This window comes from Scomber japonicus, chromosome 13, assembly GCF_027409825.1.
Source record: "Scomber japonicus isolate fScoJap1 chromosome 13, fScoJap1.pri, whole genome shotgun sequence".
NCBI lineage: Eukaryota > Metazoa > Chordata > Actinopteri > Scombriformes > Scombridae > Scomber > Scomber japonicus.
Window position 1 is genome coordinate 19,336,399 of NC_070590.1, and position 25,918 is coordinate 19,362,316.

Consider the following 25,918-nt stretch of genomic DNA (forward strand, 5'->3'; position numbering starts at 1 on the left):
AGTTAGGAAAATGAATGGATGAATGAAAAAGGAGAGGAGGATAGTTTCCCTTGAAGTTTCTGTGTGTGTCCTACAACAGCAGATGGTTATCTCCGCCTTCACATAATAAGACTGTTAGTCGGCAAAAAAAAAACACACACACACACAAGTTTTTGACTGAATATTTTATTTTCAAAATATTAAAAAGTATTTTGAAATTTAAGGAAATAGCAGGTTTTCAGCAATGTGCAAACACTCAAACATTTTTATACTCAAAACACAGCTGCAAAATGACATTTAAATGCAGGCTTTGCAGCTGTGGTTGTAATTATTCTTACACACATCCATACATGTTAACACTAGCTCACCCACATACACAGTTTTACTGTTAAAAATCTAAAACTCTACAACAAATTCATAAAAAATACAGTATGAACACACAACTTTTCTCTCAACTTTCAATTTTTCAACTTTTGGCATTTTTTGTAATTTTTTATTTTTTGAGTTATCATTTAAAAAAAATATTTTGTTGAATATACTTATTTGCTTTCTTGCTGAGAGTTAAATAAGGTTTAGGATTAGGGTCAGGGTTAGGGTCAGGGTTAGGGTTAAGGTTAGGGTTAGGGTTACCACAGTCACATTTGTCCATTCAATATGAAATAAGACCCAGCAGCTTTTAATTTAGCAGATATAACCTGTTAATCAGTGGACTTCAGAGGTGCTAGTAGGCAGGTTTTTAAACTCTGGACAGAGTGAGGCCAACTGCTTTTACCTGTTTCTAGTTTTACATTTAGCCAAGCTCATCCTGGCTGTAGCTTTGTATTTCATGTACAGCCACAAGACTGATATCAATTTCCTCATCTAATTCCTGATGGTGAATGTGGTAAATGGCTGCTTTGTTAAATGCTCTTAGTGTATTTTAGCCCTATGATTTTAGTCATCTTAGTATTGTTGCATCTTTGCTGAGTCTCTCTTGCAAACAAGGTTCTCAACCTCAGAAAGACTTAGCCTTTCCCTCTGTAACACTTAAATATCCAAATGATAAATATATAAACATAATTACAAATAAATTGACAAAATCTTTCTGAATAAATTAAACATTTTGATTCATGGTTTTATTCAAATTTAGTTTGGGGGGGGGGGGGGGTAAAGTGACAGCAGTAATATTCACATTCACACACAAAACAAGCAGCAACCAGCGTGACTTAATTAATACATTACTAATTAATAATTAATGTTGTGCTAGATAATAATTTGCTAGAAAGTCCTCCAACTTTGGAGTCCCTTAACTTAACCTCTCGGCCCAATAATGATTGCTATCATTATTATGACAGACATTCATGGTCCCCAGGGGATGAACAAATCCATATATCCATCCATATATTTTTGCAGGTGCAGTAACAAAAAAACTACACAAAAGAACAAAAGAGCACCCGCAAACTGCTAAATTGCTAAACTTAAATCTTTATAGAAATATTGACTCTTCATGTAGCATCACCATCAGGACAGACTTTTACTTAGCCTAAATACTTCAGTGTATGACTGAACAGAATGTCATGTTAACAATGCCAATTTTGAAAATGTATACTTCCATTTTGTTAAATTTGTTCTTTTTTCCCCAATGGGAAGCAAAACATCAAATCAAGCTGATAGACACATCCTCATACTGATGGCAGCTGTTATGGCTAACATAACAATACTTGAATACCTGAAGTACACATTTGGTGGAGGCAGTGAAACAGTATTTTCCACTGGTCAAGGCTGTCTGGTGCTTTTTTAACTGATTTTAACAACCATACAGTTAATGTGCAGTAGCCTGTGTGCAGTACAACCTCTATAGGAGTACAGATTTGGGTAATGATTCATCTTACATGCAGTGATTTGATTGAATGTTGATATTAACCTTTATAAAAAAAGAAATATTAAGGCTTGTAGGAATGTTTCAGGCCACATTTGACAGCAATATTTTTTAGTTATTACAGTCACTGTAGTGGTTGCTGCTAATTGTCTCATCTTTAGCTCAACGCTGTTGTGCAAATTTGGATTCCGTCTTCAATACAGAATGTAAACTATGCATACTACATACCCACACACTCACACACACACACACTGTTACTACAGTTCATCCCGCAGGTGTGTGTCCAACAGCCAGTGTTTGTAGACAGCCACAGGATCTATGTTCCAGTGCTTGTGGAAAGAGATGGCCTGCTGCAAGGAGAGCAGTGTCTCTGAGTAGTCATCTGGCCGGGCCTAAAATATCAAGGACAAATGGTTTGTATGTGTGTGTGTGTGTGTGTGTGTGTGTGTGTGTGTGTGTGTGTGTGTGTGTATGTGTGCTAATGTCTGTGTCTTCTTAATGATTCATGTTTCATTTATTCAGGGGATTTCCCACTGCTGCCAACAGTTTGACCAATTAGCTCGAGGGCAGCACATTCAATATTCTGTTGTGATAACATGCTTAACCCTCAGTTCAGTCATTCAGTCTTTTACCACCCACATTTATGGACGTCAAACATAAGGATTGCGTCATGTAGAGCATAATCTGATACTGGATAAATGGTAATGCCTTAAATCAGAGACAAAGACACAAACTGGTAGGACAAAGAAATTCATAAGGATGGCACTTCAGCATGATATCCATCCTCTTGTCCTACAACTCTTATGTAACTTTAGACCTCTAACTTAACACTATCAATGTCAGATAGATCTCATACAGGGCAGCAAAAATGTTAAACTTACATTTACAGACGGTAATAAACGTGTTTTGAAGTTTAACAGTGTGCACTGGAACAGCTGTCTGGAGGAAATGTCACTAACATATTAATAATGGCAATACAACCTGAACGTCATGTAATTGGTTTGATTATGACAGACAGACATCTGATCTCAAACATGTATTTTTATTATTAGGATGAGACAAAAATATTACAGTGCTCAAATCCATCAGCAGCCACAAAGCTAGTGTCTGTTCCCAGTTTACTCATTTGGTGGTTGTAATAAATGATTATTTAGCAGCTGTTCAAAAATATGAGAAAACTTTTTTAACCATTTTATCATGTTCACCATAATTACTGAGATTGAGATATATTGAGATATTGGGGTAGAATAGGTGAAGGGGAGGGTCTGATGAAAATAATAATAATGCCAGTGAGAGTTTCGCTATCTAATATGAATGAAAAATAAGATTATGCCCCCCCGCCCCCCAAAATCATTTCTATGCTGTCCCTAAGTGCAACATGTCCATATGTATTAGTTATGGAACGGGATTCGGGTAGCAAATCTACTTTGTTTGGCCATTACTTACCCTTCTGACCTACTGCTACCAAAGTGACCTAGTGGCTTTAAATAGAGCCCCTAAAATGAGATCGACATCATACATGTGATCAACATTTACACTTGCTTATCGGTTAGTAATTTCCTAATCAGGTCACAGGACTGTGTAATAAGGTGTGTTGAGTGTTTAAGAGGGAAGAGAGAGGAAATGCATGAAAGAGCTGCTCTACTTACACACAAGTAAGTACTGGAGCCTCCATTTTCCTATAATTAGTAACTGGAAGTTATTCCCAGAAAACTTGCTCTGAATTTATATTTACATATCAGTTTTAATTCTAAGAGATCATAGGAAACTCTGAAACCTGTCATGTAAAATAACCATGACATGACATCCAGCTTTATTAACATATAAAAACACATACTTGAACACATGTATAGTATGTGTATTCTTCCCTACCTGGTGGAACAGTGGGCTGTGTGTGATGGGAACTCCCAGAGAAGTGAAGCACCTGCCGAGCACCATGTCGTCAGGGGCATCATCGCTGTAGCAGCCACAACCACTGGAGAGCAACCTGGACACCGCCACCCTACTAAGCACCATCCTACACACACACACACACACACACACACACACACACACAAACACACACACACACATATTAATTTTGTGTTTAATTACTGTCAGTTCCAAAATATCACTTCCTCCATTATTTTTAACAAATAAATTATGTATGATCAATTTTTTTCCATTTGATGTTTTGTTTCAATAATATAATACAATAATATATAATATATACATATAATATATATTAAATTCAATATTAGCTATGAAGTGGCTACAGTTAACTGCAGTGTAGAAATAGGTTTTGAACTTGATTCTCACTGGCTAACATTTTATTGTTTTGTTGTACTGTGACATTGCTTAAATCTGAAGGAGCAGGGACATTCTCCATTTACCAAAACACTACCAATACCATACAGCAGCCTCACCCTCCTCCTCCTGTGGTGTAGCTGTATCCACTGTGAACCAAACCGTAGCCATATCTCTCACCCAGGCTCATCGCTTCCTTTGGGTCGTAGCAACGCAACAGTCGCTGCAACCTGGGTAAACTAGAAATGGGCAATAATGGACAGAGCAACAGACAGAAAATGAGGTGCATGAATGCCTATGTCCAAAATACAAATGCAAAACAGTGTCCTTTAAAGGCAAAACAAACAAAACACAAAAAAAAAGCCAATCTCTTTCAGTCATTGTGTCTGATTAGAGCTTGTCTCAGGACAGTGTGGGCATGCACAGATTGAAAAGTCTCTCTCCAGCTTGTTTCGTTGCAGCTGTTCAGGTTACATCTTTGTTAACAGTTTAATGAACATGAGCAGAATTATAATCAGCTAGCATGAGTGAAAACAACTGTGTGGCATTGCACAGTGAAAGAGATGCAGCACAGGAGGACTTTTTTCTAAAGTGCATTTGGACAGCATGTTTTCTTGTTTAATAGATATACATTTTCTAAGAGTGGTAGGATAACACAGCAGCTCCTCTCCTAGCTACCTGATGAGTGTATCGTCATCAACAATGAGTAGCCAGTCAGCCTTCGGCACAGCTTTACTCAGGAACCGCTTCAAGATGGCAAACGTCTTCCCACAGTGTCCTGCAGGGAGACAACAAAAGGACAAAAAGTGTGAAAAAAGCAGGGGCCACCACACACCATTACCTATTTAGCATCCTTACACAGTAATGAAAGAAATAAAAACACAAACATAGAGCAGTAAAAGACAATTTAGAGAAATGATGAGGACAAACTAACTAGAAACAGTCTGTAAGCATAAGTTGAGAGGCTGGTACATTCATAAATACTGTGGTGAAAGTATGAATGAATACTGAATACTACTAATACAGGAATAAAAAGAAAGCTGATGAGGATGTGGTAGAAAAATGAAGCAGATACTGCTGTGTGTGTATTCATAAGAGACAAAAATAAAATGAAGAAGGACAGGGGCACCACCTCTACTTTTATCCTCTTGAAAATAAAGTGAATGTGACGCTTTAACAAAAAGTGAAAAACTACAGAGAGAGAGAGAAGTACTTCATTAAAAAGAACAAAAGTAGAAAATGAACAAAAGCAAAATAGGAAGCAATTAAGAAGGATGGGTGGTACAAAAGAGGCTAAAAAAAACTTATGGGACAGAGGACAGGACAGACAGTGTAATAAATCACAAGAGAGAGAGCAAGAAGATGGATCTGTGCTTTAATCCGAGGTGTCTAAGGTAAGAACACATCAATGTCTATACCTCTCTCACCAAAGCTGGTCATTGGTGCTGCTATTGCTTCAGGCTCTAGAGCTCGTTGTGAGGAAGTGTAAGTGTTATCTATCCACCTTTTCACCAAGACGAGGAATGACTTTGTGGTTATTGCTATTTATTTTTGACAATCTTACTCTTGTGAACTTTGTGACTTTGCTCTGTGAAAGGTGCTATATTAAACACAATTTACGTATTTACTTACTTGATTTAGTTGGTTTGTCTGTCCTTACATTGATTGATCGATCTGTGGTGCACTTTAAGTATGTGAGGACTAAAAGTCAGGAGTCCTGAAGAAGCTAAAGGACTTTCTATCTGTGGTGTCACATCAGGAACAAAACTCAAGAGACAAAAAGGGCATAATAAAGAGAACTGGCTGTGTGGTCACTGAACTTGAAGATTACCGAGCTGCTAGCACAATGTGGCAAACAGGAAACAAAGATGAGATATATCACAGTTTACACTCCGTAAATGTGCACGTTTATTCTCAAGCTGCAACTTGTCTACCACAATCCATCAATCCATTTCTAAGGTACTATTTCTGGTCAGGATGGAGGTGACAGCAAACAGCTTAAACATCCTTTTATTTTTCATGTTCCAGCTACTCCTGTTGATGCTTCAGGTGGTGGAACAATCCCAGCAACATGTTCTGAGTATTTTCTGTGTCTACCCAGCAGTAATCAGTGAACACAGTTAGCCATAACTCACCTCTCTCAGTATTAGGCACTCCCAGACTGATGGTAGGTATGGAGGCATCACTGACATCACTGTAATACTCCAGAAACTCAGCATCAGTCTCCCAGGTTGCTTTCACTACAGGCACTGAGAGGAGAAAGGGAGAACAGGTGGGGGAGAGAAAATTGAACATCAAACAACACTCTCTAAATCATACAGACACATACACTGAACCACTGTTTGATGGCTGTTAGACCTCATATAATAAAAATAAAAGTCTCCAAGTCCGTGATGACAAATTGTAATGAAATAATATTAGATGTCTACTATCTTCAACTGACACCGAATCACTTCATATTCACTGTGTGTTCATTTGGATAAGAGTTGCAATTATAATTAAAATCACTTAAAAACTACACAATGATAACTGACCATCATAATTACACATAAACAGTTTGATATCATTCAGACCAGTTGGACCAATCCTGCATTCATTATTCTCAAAATCGCATTACTTGATTGTACAGATAAGTGAATACTGCTACGACAGCTTGCTGTCCAATTTGAATTATCACAATAACAGAGTTAAAGGAAAGTTCCAGTTTATTTCAACATGATGCATTTCCTTTGAATGTGGCCATTGTGGCTCTCTGTGTCGTGCTAATTTTGCTCTCTCCAGCTCCATTATAGAGATACAAAAAGACGCACACATCAGAGCTGAACCTCATACATCTTTCCAAATAAACATGATTTCTACATAAATCATTTCAAAAGTTTGAGTCTGAATGAAAGTCAACACAGAAACTAGCTGCCAGTAGTAGCAGTTATGGCTAATTGCATAGGGAACTACATCCAAATGTGATATAACACAGAACTGTGTGAGTAATATCAGTATGTAAATCTATATCATCCAGCGGTACAGAATCTTGAATGAATATGCAGAGTGGTTTTAGTATAGTAATAGTTCTCTATGCAGTCAGCTAGTTTATGTGTTTGTTTTAAATCAGACTCAGAAACTAACTTTTGAAGCAATTCATGTAAAAATCATGTTTATTTGGAGGAAAGTAGGAGGCTCAGTAGTTTGCCCTGATGTTCGTTATTTTGTATGTCTTTTTGTAAATTGCTAGAATCTCTATATCAAAGTTGAAGAGAACAAAATGATCATGATACATAGAGCCACAATGGTCACATTTATAAGAAATATATCCAGTTGAAAGAAAACGGAATTTCATACGCTGTTCTGTCTGCTTCAGATATTGTTCATTGCTTTTAAAACGCCATAACTACTACTTCATTCTGACCCTGTTTAAAACAAACTTCTGTGTTTTGGATAATTACATAAACTACTGCAATTTTAGCTGACAGTCTAGGTGAGGTTGTGAATTTTAACAGGTAGCTTTCACCTGGCAGGTTAGCTGGGACTGAATGACCAGCAGACTGTTAAGCAAGTGGCACTAAACAAAACTCAGAGATATACAAAAGCAAAAAAATGTTTGCAGCAATGTTTGTCCTGTAATTTCCATTTAAATTATATCCTCTGTCTTTATTTACTATACAATTAACCTTTGCAACCAGATCTAATGGCAGCAATAACAACAAACGCACCTCGCTCAGAGTGGAATTTTTGGCAGGTTTTCACAGCAACAAATATGTTTTCCTTTGGCACTGGATCTCCCTGCAGAAGAGAGGAAGTGAAACAAGATCTGTCTTCATTCAAAAACAAGGTGCATGGTATAAAAAGTACAAAGGTGCACACATATCGCCACAAAAATGAATGTAAAATTGAGTCAGGATGACAAAATGAGGTGCGTCATATGTGTGTGTGTAAATGTGTGTTAGCACCAGACATGTCAATACATATGTCTCTTCTGCACTGAATTCCCATTTCAGGTGTCTCTTCTTCTTCCAGGCAGTGATATCATTTATTTATAGCTCTGAGTTGTTTTTAATCTTCTGTCCTTGGAGACAATTCACTTATATTTGATCACAGTCCTCCCTGTAAGATTATTATAGGCAAAAAGACTATTCAAGTATTCCTTGTGTTTTGTGTTTGCCTCTTGTAAATGTGTATTTCTATATTCTTGTGTATATTTATATTATGGTGTTAAAGGGTTGTGCCATGGTGCTAAACTGGAATATCTTTACACCATTTACAGTTCAACAAACTCCCTATTTATCTTATACTAGCTGGTTATGCAGTCCCTCAGTTCATCCTCTTTAAGATCTCCCTCCAGATGAGCCCAATCTGCTCTGTTTAACATGAACATCCAACATCGTAACAGTAAATGACAGAAAATCGCAAAAAGCAGAAAAAATAAGCAAGAAAACAAATGTGGTATAACTGTCAGTGTTTCTGTCGGTCCTTGAGGATGATAGATGATAAGGACAGCATGCTTTCATGGAAGTATTGCAGACGACAATGTTGAAACTTTTTGTTCTTTAGTGAGTAAGAAAGTTAACGTTCAGCACATTCACATGGACCTGGGCTCTTTCACTCAGTGTACAGCCTGCACATTGCACGGAGGAACAGAACATTACTGTCCACTAGCTTTAAATGTAGGTAAAGATAAAAATCACAGCGAAACAAAGCTTGCTTGCTTGAGTTTGTGACAAAAAGACGTTGTGAAGAGCAGGAGGAAGAAATTCAGTTTATGGTCAGCCATTTTTCTCAACCTAAACACCTTCAAGTACCAAGTAGTAACAACACGTGTGTGGCTGCTAATTGAACCCTTTACCTGTCAGCAGTAGCAAAAAGCTGCACTATTGAAACACTTTTCAACTACCATTTGGTAAAAAATGTCATTAAGGCATCAATAATGACATACAGACATACAGATTAAATACTTTAAGTATTCAACACCAAACTCTGTCATCTTCTGCTGTTATCAAAAGTAAGTTAATTCACAGTTTCAGATTGTAGTACCCCATTGCCTACTTCATTATAACTGTTTATTGAGTATAGGTTTTTACTTTGTGAGGCAGCTGGATTTTCAATATCACAACATCACAACATCTAGAATCCATCTTAACAGGCTCCAAGTCATGCTTACTGAACCACTGGTGTTTCAAACTTATCAGTGTCGCGAATCCAACTACTTCTCAAGGTAAGATGGTGATAGACGGATGCTTCATCTAATAATATGCCAAGTATTTTTTTTGAAGGTGCCTGCCCTTTTCCAAACAGTTTCCAAGGACGACTCAGATGGTACTGTCTGTCAGCTGTATGTGTCTGTGTGTGTGTGTGTGTGTGTCACACTGTGATCCTTTTGATGTTCATCCTGGTAACATTACCTCTGATGATGTATAAGGCTTGTATAATTGTGTATGGTGCATTCAGGCAAGTATAGATGTAATGTCCTGTCTTGGTTGATGTGTTCAGAACCTATTAACTCTGATTGGTGACAAGTTAGGCCCACCTGATTTTCTCTGTGCCTTTTCTTTCTGCCTATGCTAACAGGTCAGCATTATGGAAAATGATCAGCCTAAGGTTCACCACACAGCATTGAAAACAGGGCAAAACAACAGAAATGCAGCATCAACAAACAGCATTATTTAAAAAAACATGAATACAACAAAGAATAAAAAGGTAGGAGGGCTGGGTGTTTGTGAAATCATAATCCCAAATCTGTTGCATCTGCTACCTCCCTATAATTTCTACAGCTATTTTTACAATTCTCTGCAATTTCAGTTTATTTCTTAACATTCACATTTCCGTTAAAGAACAAGATACTACCAGGTTCTTATACAGCATTTCCAGGGGGTGCTTACTAACTTCCACATAATCAAACGGCCTTAGTAAAAAGTTGCAGTTTATTAGGAGTGGTGTGTGTGGGCCTGAATAAAATCATGTTCATTACGATCCTGCCGCAAGGAAGAAAATGTGCTCCTGATATAAGGTCTGCTTAACTTTACAACCCATGCACAAATTTAGTTTAATTGTGTGTAAATCCATCATATGCTGAGCAAATCTTGGATATGTACGGCTGATGTATAAATGTGATTGAAGGTGTTGCATTATCAGAGCAAACTTGAGAGACATTCTCCATTACATCCTTAATTACCACCAGCAGACCCTCATCATGCTACGTACGTGCATTGGTGAGTTGTACATATTCAGTCCAGATCATTAATAACTGTCAGACACACACAAATGCATGCTCACAAACGTTCACACACACACATACAGCGGCATCCTTTAAGAACTAATATTAATAGAGTGATTTGAATGTCAATAAATAAGAGTTGTACATACACAGTTAGGCATGTAGGTTGTAAATGTGGTAGCACAGTCGTCTCTCAGCTCTGTACAAAACTCTGGAACTGCTGTCAGCTTTGGACCATTTCCTTCCTGCCAAATATACAAAGCAATCTACAAAAGTGGAGACATACAGAAAGACAAATGTAATAGAGTAATAGTTGAAATAGTGACCATTGTCAGTGAAGAAGTTAGGAAAATGATCAGGATATAAATAACTTTAAAACTATAACAATCAATTGTGCGTCTGATTGTATGAAGATAAGTGGGCTCACAAGCAGTTAATATCTATAATCCCTGGCAGTGCTGGGCATCTTAATAATTCAGCGTCTTTCAAACACACAAACACACACACGCATGCACGCACATGCTCACACACACACACACACACACATTAATTAATACACACTTACATGGCTATCATTTATTCAGGTATTATTAGCCAACTGTCATTTGGGAATTTCTAAAAGGACACGCAGCTCAAAGTTTAAGACTAATACTGTGCATTTTAATTACATCAATCCCCAATGCAATTTTAGGGAGAAGTCACATTATGAATTAATGAGTTTGCTAGGTCTAGATTGTAAAGTGAAACACAACTTAACTCTGATATTAATATATACAGTATATATATGTATATTTTCTTGTGATACAAAGGTTTTCCCGGGTAATACTTTATGCTTATAATACGGTCAAAAATGTGGAAACAAGTTGAACTTTTGCACTTATTAGATCTATCATGAGTTGCAGTGGTAGAAAAATGCAGGGGCTGAGTCTGAGAGCTTTTCAACAGAGAGCCCCTCAGTTGCTGGAGGAATAAAGTTAATTATTGTTATATGTCTAAGCATTTCAGCTCAGCAGGCACTGAGGGGAACTGAACCAGCACCAAGTCATAAAAATAACACACAGATTCACAAAACTTGAGGAAATTGTTTCAAAGTACCTCATGTTTCAAGTCGATAGTGAAATCTGACTTCAGATGCTCGTGCTTGATCCGCTCAGCGAGTCTGTAACAAATGACAGAGGAAACATTGAGAGAGAGAGAAAGAGAGAAACATATCGATGGTGACACGTTCACATACTAATCTGCACACACTTCTGGAGCAGCGGTATGCTGAGAGCCCAGCCTGCTGCAGGGTCCGGATAACCAAAGGAGCTGGGGTCTTCAGAGAAGGCGTAGTGGTGGATGATGGAGGCCTCGTTGTCATTGAGATGCTTACCCAAAAACCATTCCTGTGAGTTACAAAAAGGGAAATAAGGAAGGATCACATGAGAGGAAAGTTGCTCAGTTATTTTTGTGTGTGTGTGTGTGTGTGTGTGTGTGTGTGTGTATGTGCGTGTGTGCATGTGCATCTCACCTCACTGGCATCATATCTGTGGAGGACCTGCAGCAGAACAGCCAGAGTGACTCTAGTTTCCTCCTCGATGAAGATAAACCAGGATGCTGATTGGCTGTAAGAGGCAGAGAGGCTGGAGATTTCCACGAGAAGTTATTAGCTTTATTACCTGGATTTACCCCAAAGGACTCATTAAAAGCTAAATAAAATTAAATATTCAATATAATTTGATTACACGTATGTTTGCTACTCACAGAGGAAGCACAGGCAGGATGCTCCAATCTCCTTCATACCCTGACAGCTCATGAAGAAGAAGCACAACTGGGACTCGCTGCATGAATAAAAACAACTGAATTATACAAAATGTCCTTCAATTAATTTGACGTCCTGAAGTCACATGAAAAACACAGTGAAAAGATATTCATTTAATTTTAATACATTTAATTTATGATGAGTGCAGGCTGTACCTGAGTGTGTGTGTGTGTGTGTGTGTGTGTGTGTGTGTGTGTGTGTGTGTGTGTGTGTGTGTGTGTGTGTGTGTATCTAACTGAGAGATAAAAGTAAAACAGCACTGAACAGTTAAACAAAGCTCTGAGGCCAAACTGACATTTTTCATCATTCATGAATGCTGAGTTACATTATGTGTCACACAATTATAAACAGCTTCCTTTCAATGTATTGATTAACATAGAATAAGCCTCCTACAGCTTACACAGAAGGTTTTCCCAAAGGGTTAACATCACTGTGGGTCCTGTCTGTCAAGCACAGTCTTGATGCTGCCCTGGAAAAACCACCCTTCTGCAGGGCTTCGAAAAAACACACACCAGCTGAATCCAAAAATAATCTCAGTCACTGCTTTGTTGTCTCTACTGCCGCTCGCTCTCCTTGCTGACCCACCGCAGCGTGCTCTCTCTCTCTCTTGCTCACTTGTGCTATCTGTGTTTTTTCTCTCACCTATTTAAAAATGAGTCAGGAAGCTGGCAGCAAAATATTTTTTTATTGGGTTTTTTCTTTATAAAAAAGGTTAAATACGTAGAATACTATTTACTAGATAAATACCCGCCGTAGTTGGTGTATTCTGGAGCTGGGTATCAACAAAACTAATATAATACAAATTACTTTCCCTTACTTTCCCTTGTTCTGCAAGGTCTTTTATCCTTCTGGAGTCTGTGTAACAGTGTATAGGTTTTGTATTACTCTAATCTATTGGTACTCAGCAATGTTTTTTTGACTACTTATATGATTTTGTGTGTATATATATATATATATATATATATATATATATATATATATATATATATTGTTTTGTTTTTTTAATATATAATTTATTTTCATTGTCTGACAGGTGACCCACACGCCCAAGGCGCTCATCAATCAGTCAAATCCTCCTGTGTATATATATATAGAAATGTTGCGATGCTGCCCATTATACGCCTGTTAAAAGGTCGGATAGACAATGTGCTGGAACTTTTTTTCATTTTACAGGTCTCCTTCCTTACCAAGTGACTCGTTAAACCCCCAATTCTTCAGTGCAGCTATTCATAGCACTGCAAGACACAGATGTGAAGAATTACTGCACTTGAAGCCAACAATACTCTTTTGGGGTTGAAATGAAGTCTGCTTCTTTCCTATGTAGGCAGAGATTAAGTTCTTCATGTTCACCTCCAGTAAAGACTGACCAAAGGCCAGGAGTCTTTTGTGGTGCCACTGCCACAAAACACAACTTATAACCAGCATAAAGTGAAAGATAAAAGTACAAATCTTTCACTTTTACTTCCTCTAGCAATATCAAGTATAAAATACTTAAATACTTAATACTTAAATACTTAAATAATACTTAAATACAGAGAGCTCATACGTTGGTTAACGGTAGCCCAGACAGAAAGAGTGACCTCCTTCTGAGACACATGTTGAAATGACTGTAGATTATATCTTTGGTCAAGGTAAACATACATATGTTTTCTGAACCATACTGTATGTCAGGGTAGCTCAAAATATGGCAGTTTTATGGCTTACCAGTAGCAGTAGCTGCTGTTGTCTCTAAACACCCTTGTCATCAATCAATCAGTCAAACTTTATTTGTATAGGACCTTTCATACAGGTTAGTGCAATTCAAAGTGCTTCACCAATGACTGACAAGCAGATAATACAACTGTCTACAGTAAAATTGAGACAAATGCTTTTTGGAGTGTCTAAAGTGTCCCATATGACAGTTAGGACAAAACACTGTAACAATACTAAACTACATTGTGTGTAGAACATTAAAACATTGTATTATGTTAGATTGAGGAAGGACAAAAAATGTTTTTGTGTTGTACTTGTATGACCATTAGACATACAGTATTCACCAAAAATATGCTTACTTTATATACCACACAGCTTCAAAGTATACAGATGTCCAAGTGTGCTTCAAGTGTTGGGGGAGATGTTGGGGGAGAAGAGTGGAGAGCGAGTGGCAACCAAATGAGACAGCATGAAATGAAGTTGGATGACGAGTATGAAAAGATGCAGTACTGTCAGTGACGCCTCAGATTAAAAGCCTCTATTTACAGCCAATAACAAATGAAGATCGATGTGACATGGCTGTTCCAAAATATTTATCCTTCCTTAAAAATACTGAGCCAAGATGTGGGTATAAATTTGTGTAAACAAAGCATCATGACATCATGATCACAGCTGTGTATTATGAATTACTGGATGTCAAAACTCGGAAGCGTCACCTCTTGGTTTATAAGTGTTTGCCAAATTGGCACGTTTGATCTCAGCCTTCAGCTGAAATAAACACCTGGCCATGCTTCAGTCCTAAAAAACACATGACGCACAACCTGCCCTCATTCAAAACAGCCTGACACAATCAAGGTCTATCTAGATATAGCAAACATCAAACATACATAAAGCTTTCACTTGCTGCACTTGTCTACCTCACTTAGGCAACACATATACACACAGACATACACACCACAACCTGTCAGCACATGCACATACACAGAGATAATTGAATGAATGAATGATATTTTACTTATTGAACATGTTAAAACTGAAAGAAAACATATAAGCAATAAAACAAATCATCAGCAACAAATAAGCAACTCAAATAATACCAATCATGTTCAAACTGGGTGAGAAGAACTTTTCTAGTGCTATCCCCTCATACTATACATGCACTGATAATAGAAAATATAAGCTTCATTTACAGCCATCAGCATCTGAGCTGTCTAATTCAGTCAACTCAAACAAATCAACCCTTTAGGATAAAACAAGAACAAAATACAATCCAAACAGACCAAATCCTTTAAATAGCCTATAAGAGCAAAACCCTGGTCCATCTCATAACTGTTCTTTTAGTCTGGATGAAGTGCCACATGTTTCAGCTCATCACTGCAGTTATTGCACATACTGATGTTTTGCATTTGTTCTTACTGGTGATTTAGTGAATATACTGGTATACTGGTTCCTCTCAAGACGTGTTAATTATATACCCACACTCATGCAAATGTGCTATTTAAGAAGTAAGATTTTATACCAATTTTATTATTTGACGCAACATCTCAACCTCTTTTCCAATATAAAAATGCTTTCTTCATTCAGTTGAGAGATGGCTGTTCCTGTGTGAGTGCAGACCTGACAACATGCCCGTTTCTCCCAGTTTTGTTGTTTTTCCTGGGAGACAACTAGAATTTGCATGAAATTATTATGAACTGTTGTCATAGACAATCCATAAGTTTGGTATGTTTGTATGACTTTCACAAAGTTGCCAGATCGTCTATGAAACACAACCTACACTCAAAAACCCCATATATTACATACAATTTCAACCAATCTGCCACTGCAACCTGACAACCTGCTTCAAAGGGCAAGTGTGCAGCTGTTTTCTGTGCAGGCAGACGGGCCAGAAAAAACTTTGCTCTCGTTAAAATGTCAGAGTAAGACCACATTGCCACCAAAAAAACTGAATAAACCTGCAGATTGAAGCAGTTTCTGTATTATACACACATACTAATACACATACAACAACAACAACATAAACATAAACATACACAAAGAGGGAATTTTATTCCAACTAAAAAGATCATATCTGTGGAAGACATCCACTTTATTTAACTATGGCTGAAGAATCATTTCACCTACAGACTACTGAATACATTTTTGCTCAAAATGAGCACTGTAGATGTTGTTACTCATCACTTACATTGAAAGTACATTTGGTGGGGATCTTTTAATGATCAGTACAAACAGGAGAAATGATTTCAGCAAGTAAAACCTGTTTCAATGTTCATATGGGTACCTGACTGTTGTTTTGAGAAAAAATATATTAAGATTTTAACCAGAAAACACATGAGAGGTGTAGATTTCGTGTCATTGTACACACTGACCCAACAGCCTCCACTAATGTGATGGTATCAGAGAGCCTGAGAAGCTAAATGGGCATAGTGGGAGTTTCTACTGATAAAACATATGGACTCAGCGTGACTGTGAAAAGTGTGTTTTTCAACTGAACTCAACTTTTTCAGACTCTCTCTTCATCTGAACATCTGGGCAATAAGATTTGTGTGGGTAAACCAAACTGAAACTGTAAGAGTCAGAGGTCAGAAATAAACTTTTGAAATGTGAAGGGGAGCATATGTCCCCTATTTCCTGTGTCACATATTTTGACTCTGTGTATAATTGTTCTTCACAGCTGCGAGAAAAGTCTTTTCAATCCTTATCTTCAAGCCTATATTGTTTTATAATCATCATCATCATCTATTAAACTATGAATGGCAAAGTGGAGTTTGTTAAGGGCAGCTCCCTCAACATTCTCCCTAACTGTAGGAAAAATCGGGTGTGTAAAAACCACCAACGGCTCCAAAACATGGCTGCAAAAAACAAAACAATTATAGATGTGTCAAATTCAATCACAGATCCCACCATGTCGCTGGCACACCATTTACTGCTGTTTTCACAAATAAAGCTTACGTGATTAAAGTTTTGCCAGCTGGGACACCACATTTGTTGTTTACAGGCTGCAATGTGATTGTGGAGGTCGTCTCACTAAATGAAGACGACACTGACTCACAGAGAGAGGGTTAGAAGAGACTACAGTACAGTAAATGCAACGCAGACCACAAATCCCATGTATCATATGACATAATGTTATCAGTTATCTGAACATGTGAGCTCCAACACCAGTGTGGTGATAATCTACAGATAACTCCTCAAAAATGTCCCATCAAAGGAAAATCATTCATTCTTTGCCTCTACAGCAGGCTGTCATGTCTATATGGAATTATCAGTGTCACCCTGTCAGTACTTATTATCACATAACCACTGTGTATGCAGAGAGATCAGTTAGGGAAGCTCTATGGCAAGGAGGACACCTATTGGTACCAGTGTAAAACCACAGCAATGCATGATGCCAATTTAAACCCCCCAAAGTCACGGACTCACACATGAAATATGAAAGTCATTGCAGCCACATTATCCTGTCTATAACCAGCACATTGTAAAGTCAAAATTAAATACTGTATGTCAATAAAACAATAAAATGTGAAATCATTTAACAAAATGATTGCTCTAATTGTCATAGTTTTGTAGAGTTTTTACACATTCCTGTGGACAAACAGGACGCCTGCCTGACATAATAAATGTGAGGACACACAAACGGCACACAAGAAAGAACAAACATTTACAGAAAATGATTGATCTTAGAAGATAACAGTGTTTCCTCACAAGTTCTCTTAAATTTCTACACGTGTGGAAAACAGCTCTTAAGCTTCAGAGGGTTCGTAACATGGATTGTAAGATCATCTTAGCTTTAACATGCTTTTGGGAAACGACGCTGAGGCCTGTAAAGATTTAGACCCAGGTCATTCCTCTCTGGTAGCAGTGCTAATCACTGAGCTATCCAAGTGTTACCTGTCCAAGTTCAGGTGCCTGCTGCAGAATCTCCCTTTTCCTCTGTTCACCTCGGCGGGCATGGTAGGAGTTCTTCTGACTCTGGATCACTAGCACCACCTCATCCAAATCTGAGAAGAGCACGTAGAAAGAAAAGTGCAGATAGACAACACTTAAGGAAGACAAAAGAAACTAGACATTTGCGGAGTTCGGAATTACACACTTTTACTTTTTACTTTTAATGCATACTGCAGCTGTACAGTCTGCACTTACAAAGTATCTTTTGTTGCATGCAGTATGCATACAACTGGGACATACTACTTCATATGTTATTGCAGCTTCCATCATTGCACTGTCAATGTGCTCTTAGTGATCTATTGTTGTGACACATCTTCCATTGCACAGAGGATTGTGGGTCAGAATAGACAGTAAAGCACACTGCATACTACAAAATGCAACTGAATATAGTAGGACATCCTGGTACTTTTGGCATACTGCATTTACACACTATGTATTGGGGCATACTAAATCATTTTCTGCCATACTAAAGAGTATGGTGGTATGGGTATCAGAACATACTCATATTGAGAGAAAAACAAACCCATAGGAATCATACGATGAATGGCTTTTTTGCGGTTGCAATAATTAGATAAGATAATGCACCTTCTAAGTTTCATTTACATCTGATTTGTTTAACTTTTACTTGTCTTGCACTCAGATTTCTTTATTCTAATAAACAATTTTAAAGATTTTTCACTAAAATGCACCATAAAACCAGACTGGGTTTCTTAACTGGCAAGTATCAGACCATCTGCACTGAATTCCCTTACTCACCATGGGTGCTGTGTGTGGCATGCTGCTGGTGCTCTGCTTCCTGCAAGGACACACAGGGATTCTCATTAAGTCTGACGCACACTGCTGAGCCACATGGTGAAGCATAATCAGAGCAAGAATCCAGGGACAGCACTTACATGAGTTTGACCTGTGTATTTGTCTCCAGCAGCGGGACCTGGAGGCGGCAAGAAAAAGCAACAGCGTTATATCAGCAAATACACTCGTTAGTGGTGCTGATACAAGTAGTCAATTCATCTTTGAGTTGATTAGTCAAACAGTTGATCAACAGAACATTGATTTACAGAAGTTTTGATAACTAATTAAAAATGTTTAAGTTGTTTATCAAGCTAAAATAAAAATATTAAATATAATATCTTCAGGTTTTGGACAGTTTTTTTTCATATACAAGCATACTAATACATCATCCGTGGACATTGCAATTACGCTTTCACGTTTTTATTTTCTGGCACTTGAAGACTAAATTGATAATATTTGAAACATCAATCAATAAAGAAAATAACTGTCAGTTGTCAACAACTACTTACTTATATATTTTTAACAAGTAAAACTATGAAAATTACAGCAGTGAACAAACCACTTTGCCAACCCATAGCATCTTAAATCAGCCCAGTAGCAGCAGTAAGCTCGTTTCACACTTCTTATCTCAATGTAAATAAGATAAAACTGAGACTTTAGATCCAGGAAAACTCAAAACAGACTTTGAAACCAGGACAGATTTAGTTTCTGCTCAGCGTGTCTGATTTGAGGGTGACAAATCCTGCAAGTGTAATGGTGCATATCAATATATGTCCTTAAAGGAATGTATATGCTAATAATATAATGTTTCCCATCAAGGTGCTCCACAATCTTATAGAGATTGATATTTTTCTATATTTTTCTAAATTAAGATCCCGTAAGAGTTCAGTAGTGTACTGTAGTACTATTGTGGTAAGTATGAAGTTTCCATCATAATTTATTCTTGAGTTACTGCATTCAAAATATTTGTAAATATTCCACAGTTTTTCTCCATTCTCTAAAGTCTGGAAAATCTATTAATACATTTATTGAAGCATCAACACAAATGCATCTCACATCTGATTTGGAAAAAGGCACCAGGATGACATTATTCTCTGCTTCCAGTTTTCAAAGTGGAATAACTTGGAGGCTGATGTGGAGATAATTTCCTTATCCCATTTAACGATCAAAGCTGCTTCTGAGTACTTCTGCAATACGGCATACTGGAGACGACAAATTGGCCATGCATGCAGTTGCTGAACCATCATGTGTTTTGTATCTATACAACTGCCTTTTATTAGTTGTTTCAAGGCAATACCACTCACCCGGGTGTTTATCAAGCAATTAGTCTAACTGATTTTACATCTCAGGTTGAAGCTGAGTGAAGTTGTACTGAGAGTTTTGAGTGTACAGTATTTGTAAAAAAAAAAAAAAAAAAAAAAAAAAAACATTACAGTACAGTACATTATTATAGTATGCCCTAGTGTCCCCTTTCATGGCATAACAGCTCCTTCACCAAACAAACAGACATCTGCTATGAGTATGTAGAGCTGCCATACAGAGAAGAAAAGAATGAAAAACAGCCATCACTAACTGCTTTAGTGTATATCCAACTGTGCTCAGTCGACTGGTGTTGGATATTTCAAGCCAATAAACATCCCGTGTATTTCAACCCATATTAGTCAGAAGAGCTTTTGCACAATGACACCTAAATCAAATGCAGTGACCATTAAGGTTTATCATGCTATGATATTTTGAAAGTTTAAAAAAGTGCAATTTTATGGAAAAACACCATGAAGAAACAGTGTGAAGGGTCCATGACAATAATACTTATTGTTAGAAATGCAGGTGTAAAACAGGTTAAGCTTTTCCCAGTATCAATTCTTATGGTCCTGCACAAGAGTGACTTCTTTTGACCTGTTTAGACATCTTATCAGGACTCAGTGGGCCTGTTGTTTTGTTGCTCCAGTTACACCTCAATCATTCACCAGTGCACACAGTGACCTGACCTCAAGTATTTCCCAGCATCACTCCACACAGCTCAGGGTCAGTGAACATACCTGTGTGGGTGTGCAAGGCTTTTATTTACTGAACAATTATGGGCTGGTTTTACTTGCAAAGCTACAGTTCAGAAAATGTGACAATTGGACTACAGTGTTACAGACACACAATTATTACTATCAAATAGGCTAATCTGTAGGCCGCCGCCTATATGTTGCAATTTGGACACTTCACAAATTATCTTCATTCCTCCATTGAGAGCTTCCGATTTAAACCAGCTTTGACATCACATATTGAATTATGTTTGCACTGTCTGGTGGATCACCTGCTGTATTATCTACATTTTTTGTGGTGCGTGAAGCTCCCACAACAAAACCAAAATATCCTTCATGGAATTTCAAAATAAGACTGTTCACTTTATTGTGCTATTTTAAAAACAAATTTAACACCAATGTCACACCAGCTAATAACGTCCATGTGTGCCTTCAACTCAAAATAATTTCTACTGATACATTTTTCAAACTCTCACCTGTTCTTACGTTCAACTTGGCTACATTGATACGTTTACTTTGAAGGCCGTATCGAACCAATCTCCGGTCTATTCATGTGTTTCCGGCTTGACGCTAGCGGGCTAGCTAACACAGCGGCGGACTCCACTTACCGAACCAGAGAAGCAGCACAGCGATCAGTTTGCATCCTTTAACCACAGCTTGAGGCGACATGGCTCCGGTGGCTGTTGGTTTTCGTTTAAAATCACTATGTATCAAACTGGATCAACTGGAGAAACTGGTTAGCTACATTCCTGTACTGGCAGGGTCTGTCTGAGCTGTACTGTGGTGACTGTGTGCGGCGCTTTAGCGACATCTAGCGGACAGTGAATAATCAGTTTACTGTCAGTATTCATGCAAAAATATTCCATTACAAGTAAAAACCATGCATGAGAAATTCCACTTAAGGAAAAGTACATATAGTGTGTAAATAGCATGTTACTGTTGTAGCTGCTGGAGGTGGAGCTACTTTTAATTTTTATCTAGAGTTAGCTAGTAGAGGGTCACTAGATAAGTCTGAGGGGTTTTGAGATGATTAACAGGAGAGGAAAGAAGAAAAACAAAGTTCTGTTGTCAGTTTTTGGACTTTTTCTCTAATCTTTGATTTTTGGTGAAATATTGATCATTTGAATATTTATCGAAATTAAACTATGACTATTTGGTGGAGCTGTTAACAACTCATACATCTGAAATGTGACCCAACTACACACTGCTTTTTGTAAGACATCAAAAGACGAGAAGGTTGAAATCACTGGTTTCATCTTTAACAATGTATTGTATTTTAAAAGCTTTGTATATCATACATTGTGTCAAATCTTCATCCTGAAATGTATTGAAGTATATTTCCCTCTGAAATGTAGCAGGGTGGAAGTATAAAGTAGCATAAAATGGAAATACTCAAGTAAAGTACCAGTATCTCAGAATTGTACTTAAGTACAGTAATTGAGTAAATGTACTTAGTTACATTCCACTGCTATGTCCTGGACATTGTTATATAGAATTAATATTTAATAAGCTACTGTAGCAAACAGGGCTGCAAATAACAAATATTTTCATTATCAGTGAATCTGTCAATTATTTGCTTGTGCAATTGATTAGTTTGGTCCAGAAAATGCTGATCACTGTCTCCCAAAGCCCAACATGACATCTTCAAATATCTTGTGTGATTGCGACCAACAGCCCACAACCCAAAAAATATTTTTACTCAAATCAATTCATTGATGATCAAAATAATAATATATCCACTTACTAAAATACAATGTTGAGGTATTTTACTTGAAATGTCTTTACACTTAATACTAATTATTTGCTACTCATTACAGGTATGTGACAATTATAGCTACTAGTTACCTAGAAAGAACTTAATTTACATATAATCAGTTGATCAAATATGATGCATAATGATTAGACAATCCAAAACTATATAAAGCTGTAACAAAAAAGGCTCCACCTTATAGATACAACATTAACATGCTGCTGCTTACATGCTTAATCAGTACTTAAAGTGGCCTATATTATGTTGAATACTTATGTAGGGCTGGGCGATATGGCCTTTTACTAATATCCCGATATTTTTAAGCCGTTTCACGATACACGATATATATCTCGATATTTTGCCTTAGCCTTGAATTAACACTTTGATGCATACAATCATGCCAGTATGATGATTCTACGTTTCTACGTTAAAACATTGTTCATACTGCATTAATATATGCCGATTTTAAACATTCATGCCAAATCACAACTAAACAAATTCATCAAAACTGTATTTATTAAAGAGTTATTAAGCAGTGGCACAAACATGTCATTTCAAAACAAATAAAGTGTCTTTTATGCATAATGTAACTAATATGACACATCAAAATAACACTAAATTAAAGTGCACATTTTGTGCATAATGCCACAAAGATATTTTAAAAGAAAAATATGCACTTTTGCGCAGGGTGTCACTGAGATGACATTTCAAAACAACACTAAATTAAAGTGCACTTTTTTTACATAATGCCAGTACAATATTTAAACAAATGAATACAATAAAGTGCCTTTTTCTGCATCATGTCACTATTAAACATTTCAAACAACACTAAATAAAAGTGCACATTTTGTGCATAATGCCACGAGGATATAAAGGTAGAGCTGTCTCTGCTAGGTAGATTATATCTAGTGTGTTGATGATCTTTCTGAATCCGGGCTTTTAACCACACTCACTGGGGCCATGTCTATCTCTGTGTGGTGTGTTACTGCGGACGTTATCTCCTTCTGTTTTTGACTGTTTTAGTCGTATTGCTGTTCTGGAAAAAGAAGACGCCAGACTCAGTTGCGTCAGTGCTGGTTGCTTCGGCACTTTCTTCAATATGTCACTGGCCGGAGATGTGCTCTTGCAGAGTTTCAAGCACACATGGTGATATAACTTTGTTGTACTACCAGCTTTTGTGGTGACGCTTTTATGACATACTTTACATATTACGGTTTGTTGTTCAAAAGACCCTCTCCACATCAGCAGCAAGTAATTCAAACCTAATGAAACACTCAACACAAAAACGTAACGTAATAGTTACTTTTACTTTGACATTGATGTAACTCAGTACTTTTTGGTAGAAGTAATGAGTAACTATAAGTAATTGCCCAACACTGCCTGTTTATACAACTGTTTCAGATGTTTTCTTCTGTACATCTGTCATGTTCAACTTCTGACAGAAAATACATTATATTTTAATCAAAAATAACCTTCTGATATCTTCACAACACACTTATGAGTAACAGAACATTTAAGCTCGACAAAAATAGTAATTTGATTTATATTGTGATATATATCGATATCGACTGATATGAAAAAAATATTGTATCAGGATTTATTTCCATATCGCTCAGCCCTCGTTTTAGTTATTTACAGCTATTAGGTACAAATGCTGAAATCTAAACATGATTATGTACTTTTACTTGACTACTGAAGTACCACTTGAATGCACAGTATTTTACACTATAATGATATTACTTTTACTTCAGTCTAGTAGAGGTGCTTGAGCCTGCAATATAATCTTTCATGAAAATGTATCTGTTTAATAAAGATCAGACTATATTTGTTTAGTGTTATGGTCTACAAACGGCTATGATCTATTTAAATACCATCTAACTTATACAGCATATGGATATGCATTTTTATTTGTGTCTCTGTAAACTGCATATGTTACTTTTTGTAATATGTTATTTATTTCAAAGTGATAATATTAGACAGTATTGATATATATTGCTGTGAAAGTAATAAAACTCAATTAAAAACAACAAGAAATGCATATTGTGTGATACATTATATGTGTGTTGTTGACATTTTTCCAGTAGGCCTCATCTGTTTCAGAGGACAGTGTCATGTCTCTGCCTTGTATATTCAATGCACTGTGGGTCAAACTGGCATGATTTGGTGTTTTCAACAGGACAGATATCATTTACAGTCTCTTGTGAAGGAGAAGCATCCAGAATGGAGGCCCTTTTTCTGTTGTTGGCCATGCAGACTGGTAGAGACATCCAGAACAAATGAGTCAACAGCTTCCAGACCATGGAGGCTAAACATGGACTTTCTGGCTACAGAAATTAAACATGGTGGTTCTGTCGTGAAACCACAGTGGTGAGTGTTCACATTTTTGTACAGAAAGAAAGCAAACGGTTTGTCTGCTGTACTGTGTGGTGTGTTTATAGTGGCTCGATTGTAGTACATTTTATTTCTTACTCTTTTTCTATTTCTTCTCACAGAAATGCAGCATTCTTCTTATGTAGGATTCAGGAAAATGTAAATACTTTATGTGAAGAGGGTGTAAAATCAGAGCTATATGTGATTCATGAACCTGTTTTGGACTCTGTCTGCTGTGTCATTTGTGAAGAAAGACAGGTATTCATCTTGGGAAAAATGAGGCCTGAACAAACACTGTGTGCTGAAAGAAAGCACTGAAATGTGCCACACGACAAAGAGCTTGTTGATATGAAATTCAAATATGCTGCACATGAATGTTGTTTTTACTGCATCACAAAGGCTCTCACGTGACTTCATTCACTAGTGTTTGAAGTGGTTTCTATAGTTTTTCCTCTCAGTTCAAAGCTTGTTTCCAAGCACAGACCCAAATGTTTCAAGTGTCTTCCCACAAAGTTGTACATTCCAGCATGATATCACTAATCTTATTGACTCGAAATCAAATAGTATACAGTAGTTTTTTTAATTTGTTTGACTTTAATGTTACATGTACTAAAACTATACAACCTATAATACACACTATATGTGGTATCTGTTTATATATAATGATAAGTAATTTATGAGCTCACTTATGTGTGTCATGTTTGCATGTAGGGCTGGGGACCAGCCTTGATGGGGGTTGACCCGTTCACAAAGTATGTTTGGAAAAGCTGTCATACCTGGTCATGTGATGTTAATTAAAAACGGATGTATACTGATTTGATTTCAAATTAAAAGCATAATATTTGGCATCATGTTCTGTATGTTTGAATATGTGTATATTGTTTGTATTTTTTTAAACATATTTAAATACATAAAAAATAAGAGCAATATTTATTACTTGAATGGAAACAATATTTATTTTACACTTCTTTCTTTTTTTAAATTGAGACACTATATCATCCAAGTTGCTCATCTGTCAGATCTGGATAATGTCTAAGGTTTACATTTCATTGAATATGCTCTTTATATTGACTTTTTACACATTGTGTAGCTTAAACACTGTAACACTGAAACTAATCAGAATTAGTTACCCTAACCCTAACCCTTACTTGCACTGCTTACTAATTACTCTTAATGCTACTTAAACACACCAGTTTATCAGGCA

At 37.0% G+C, this 25,918-nt stretch overlaps 1 protein-coding gene across 1 annotated transcript; it reads right to left on the reverse strand.

Moving 5' to 3' along the window:
* Positions 1-580: 580 nt before the first annotated feature.
* Positions 581-21,341, reverse strand: b3glctb (beta 3-glucosyltransferase b). The gene is made up of 15 exons (XM_053330998.1): positions 21,203-21,341; positions 18,663-18,700; positions 18,526-18,565; positions 17,713-17,822; positions 12,072-12,148; positions 11,839-11,950; positions 11,577-11,713; positions 11,424-11,487; positions 10,478-10,594; positions 7,831-7,900; positions 6,259-6,372; positions 4,802-4,901; positions 4,243-4,362; positions 3,710-3,854; positions 581-2,229 (listed from the first exon to the last, which is right to left on the reverse strand). Exons 1-15 carry the CDS (start codon positions 21,261-21,263, stop codon positions 2,095-2,097), a joined length of 1,440 nt encoding a protein of 479 aa, XP_053186973.1. The 5' UTR covers positions 21,264-21,341; the 3' UTR covers positions 581-2,094.
* Positions 21,342-25,918: the final 4,577 nt, after the last annotated feature.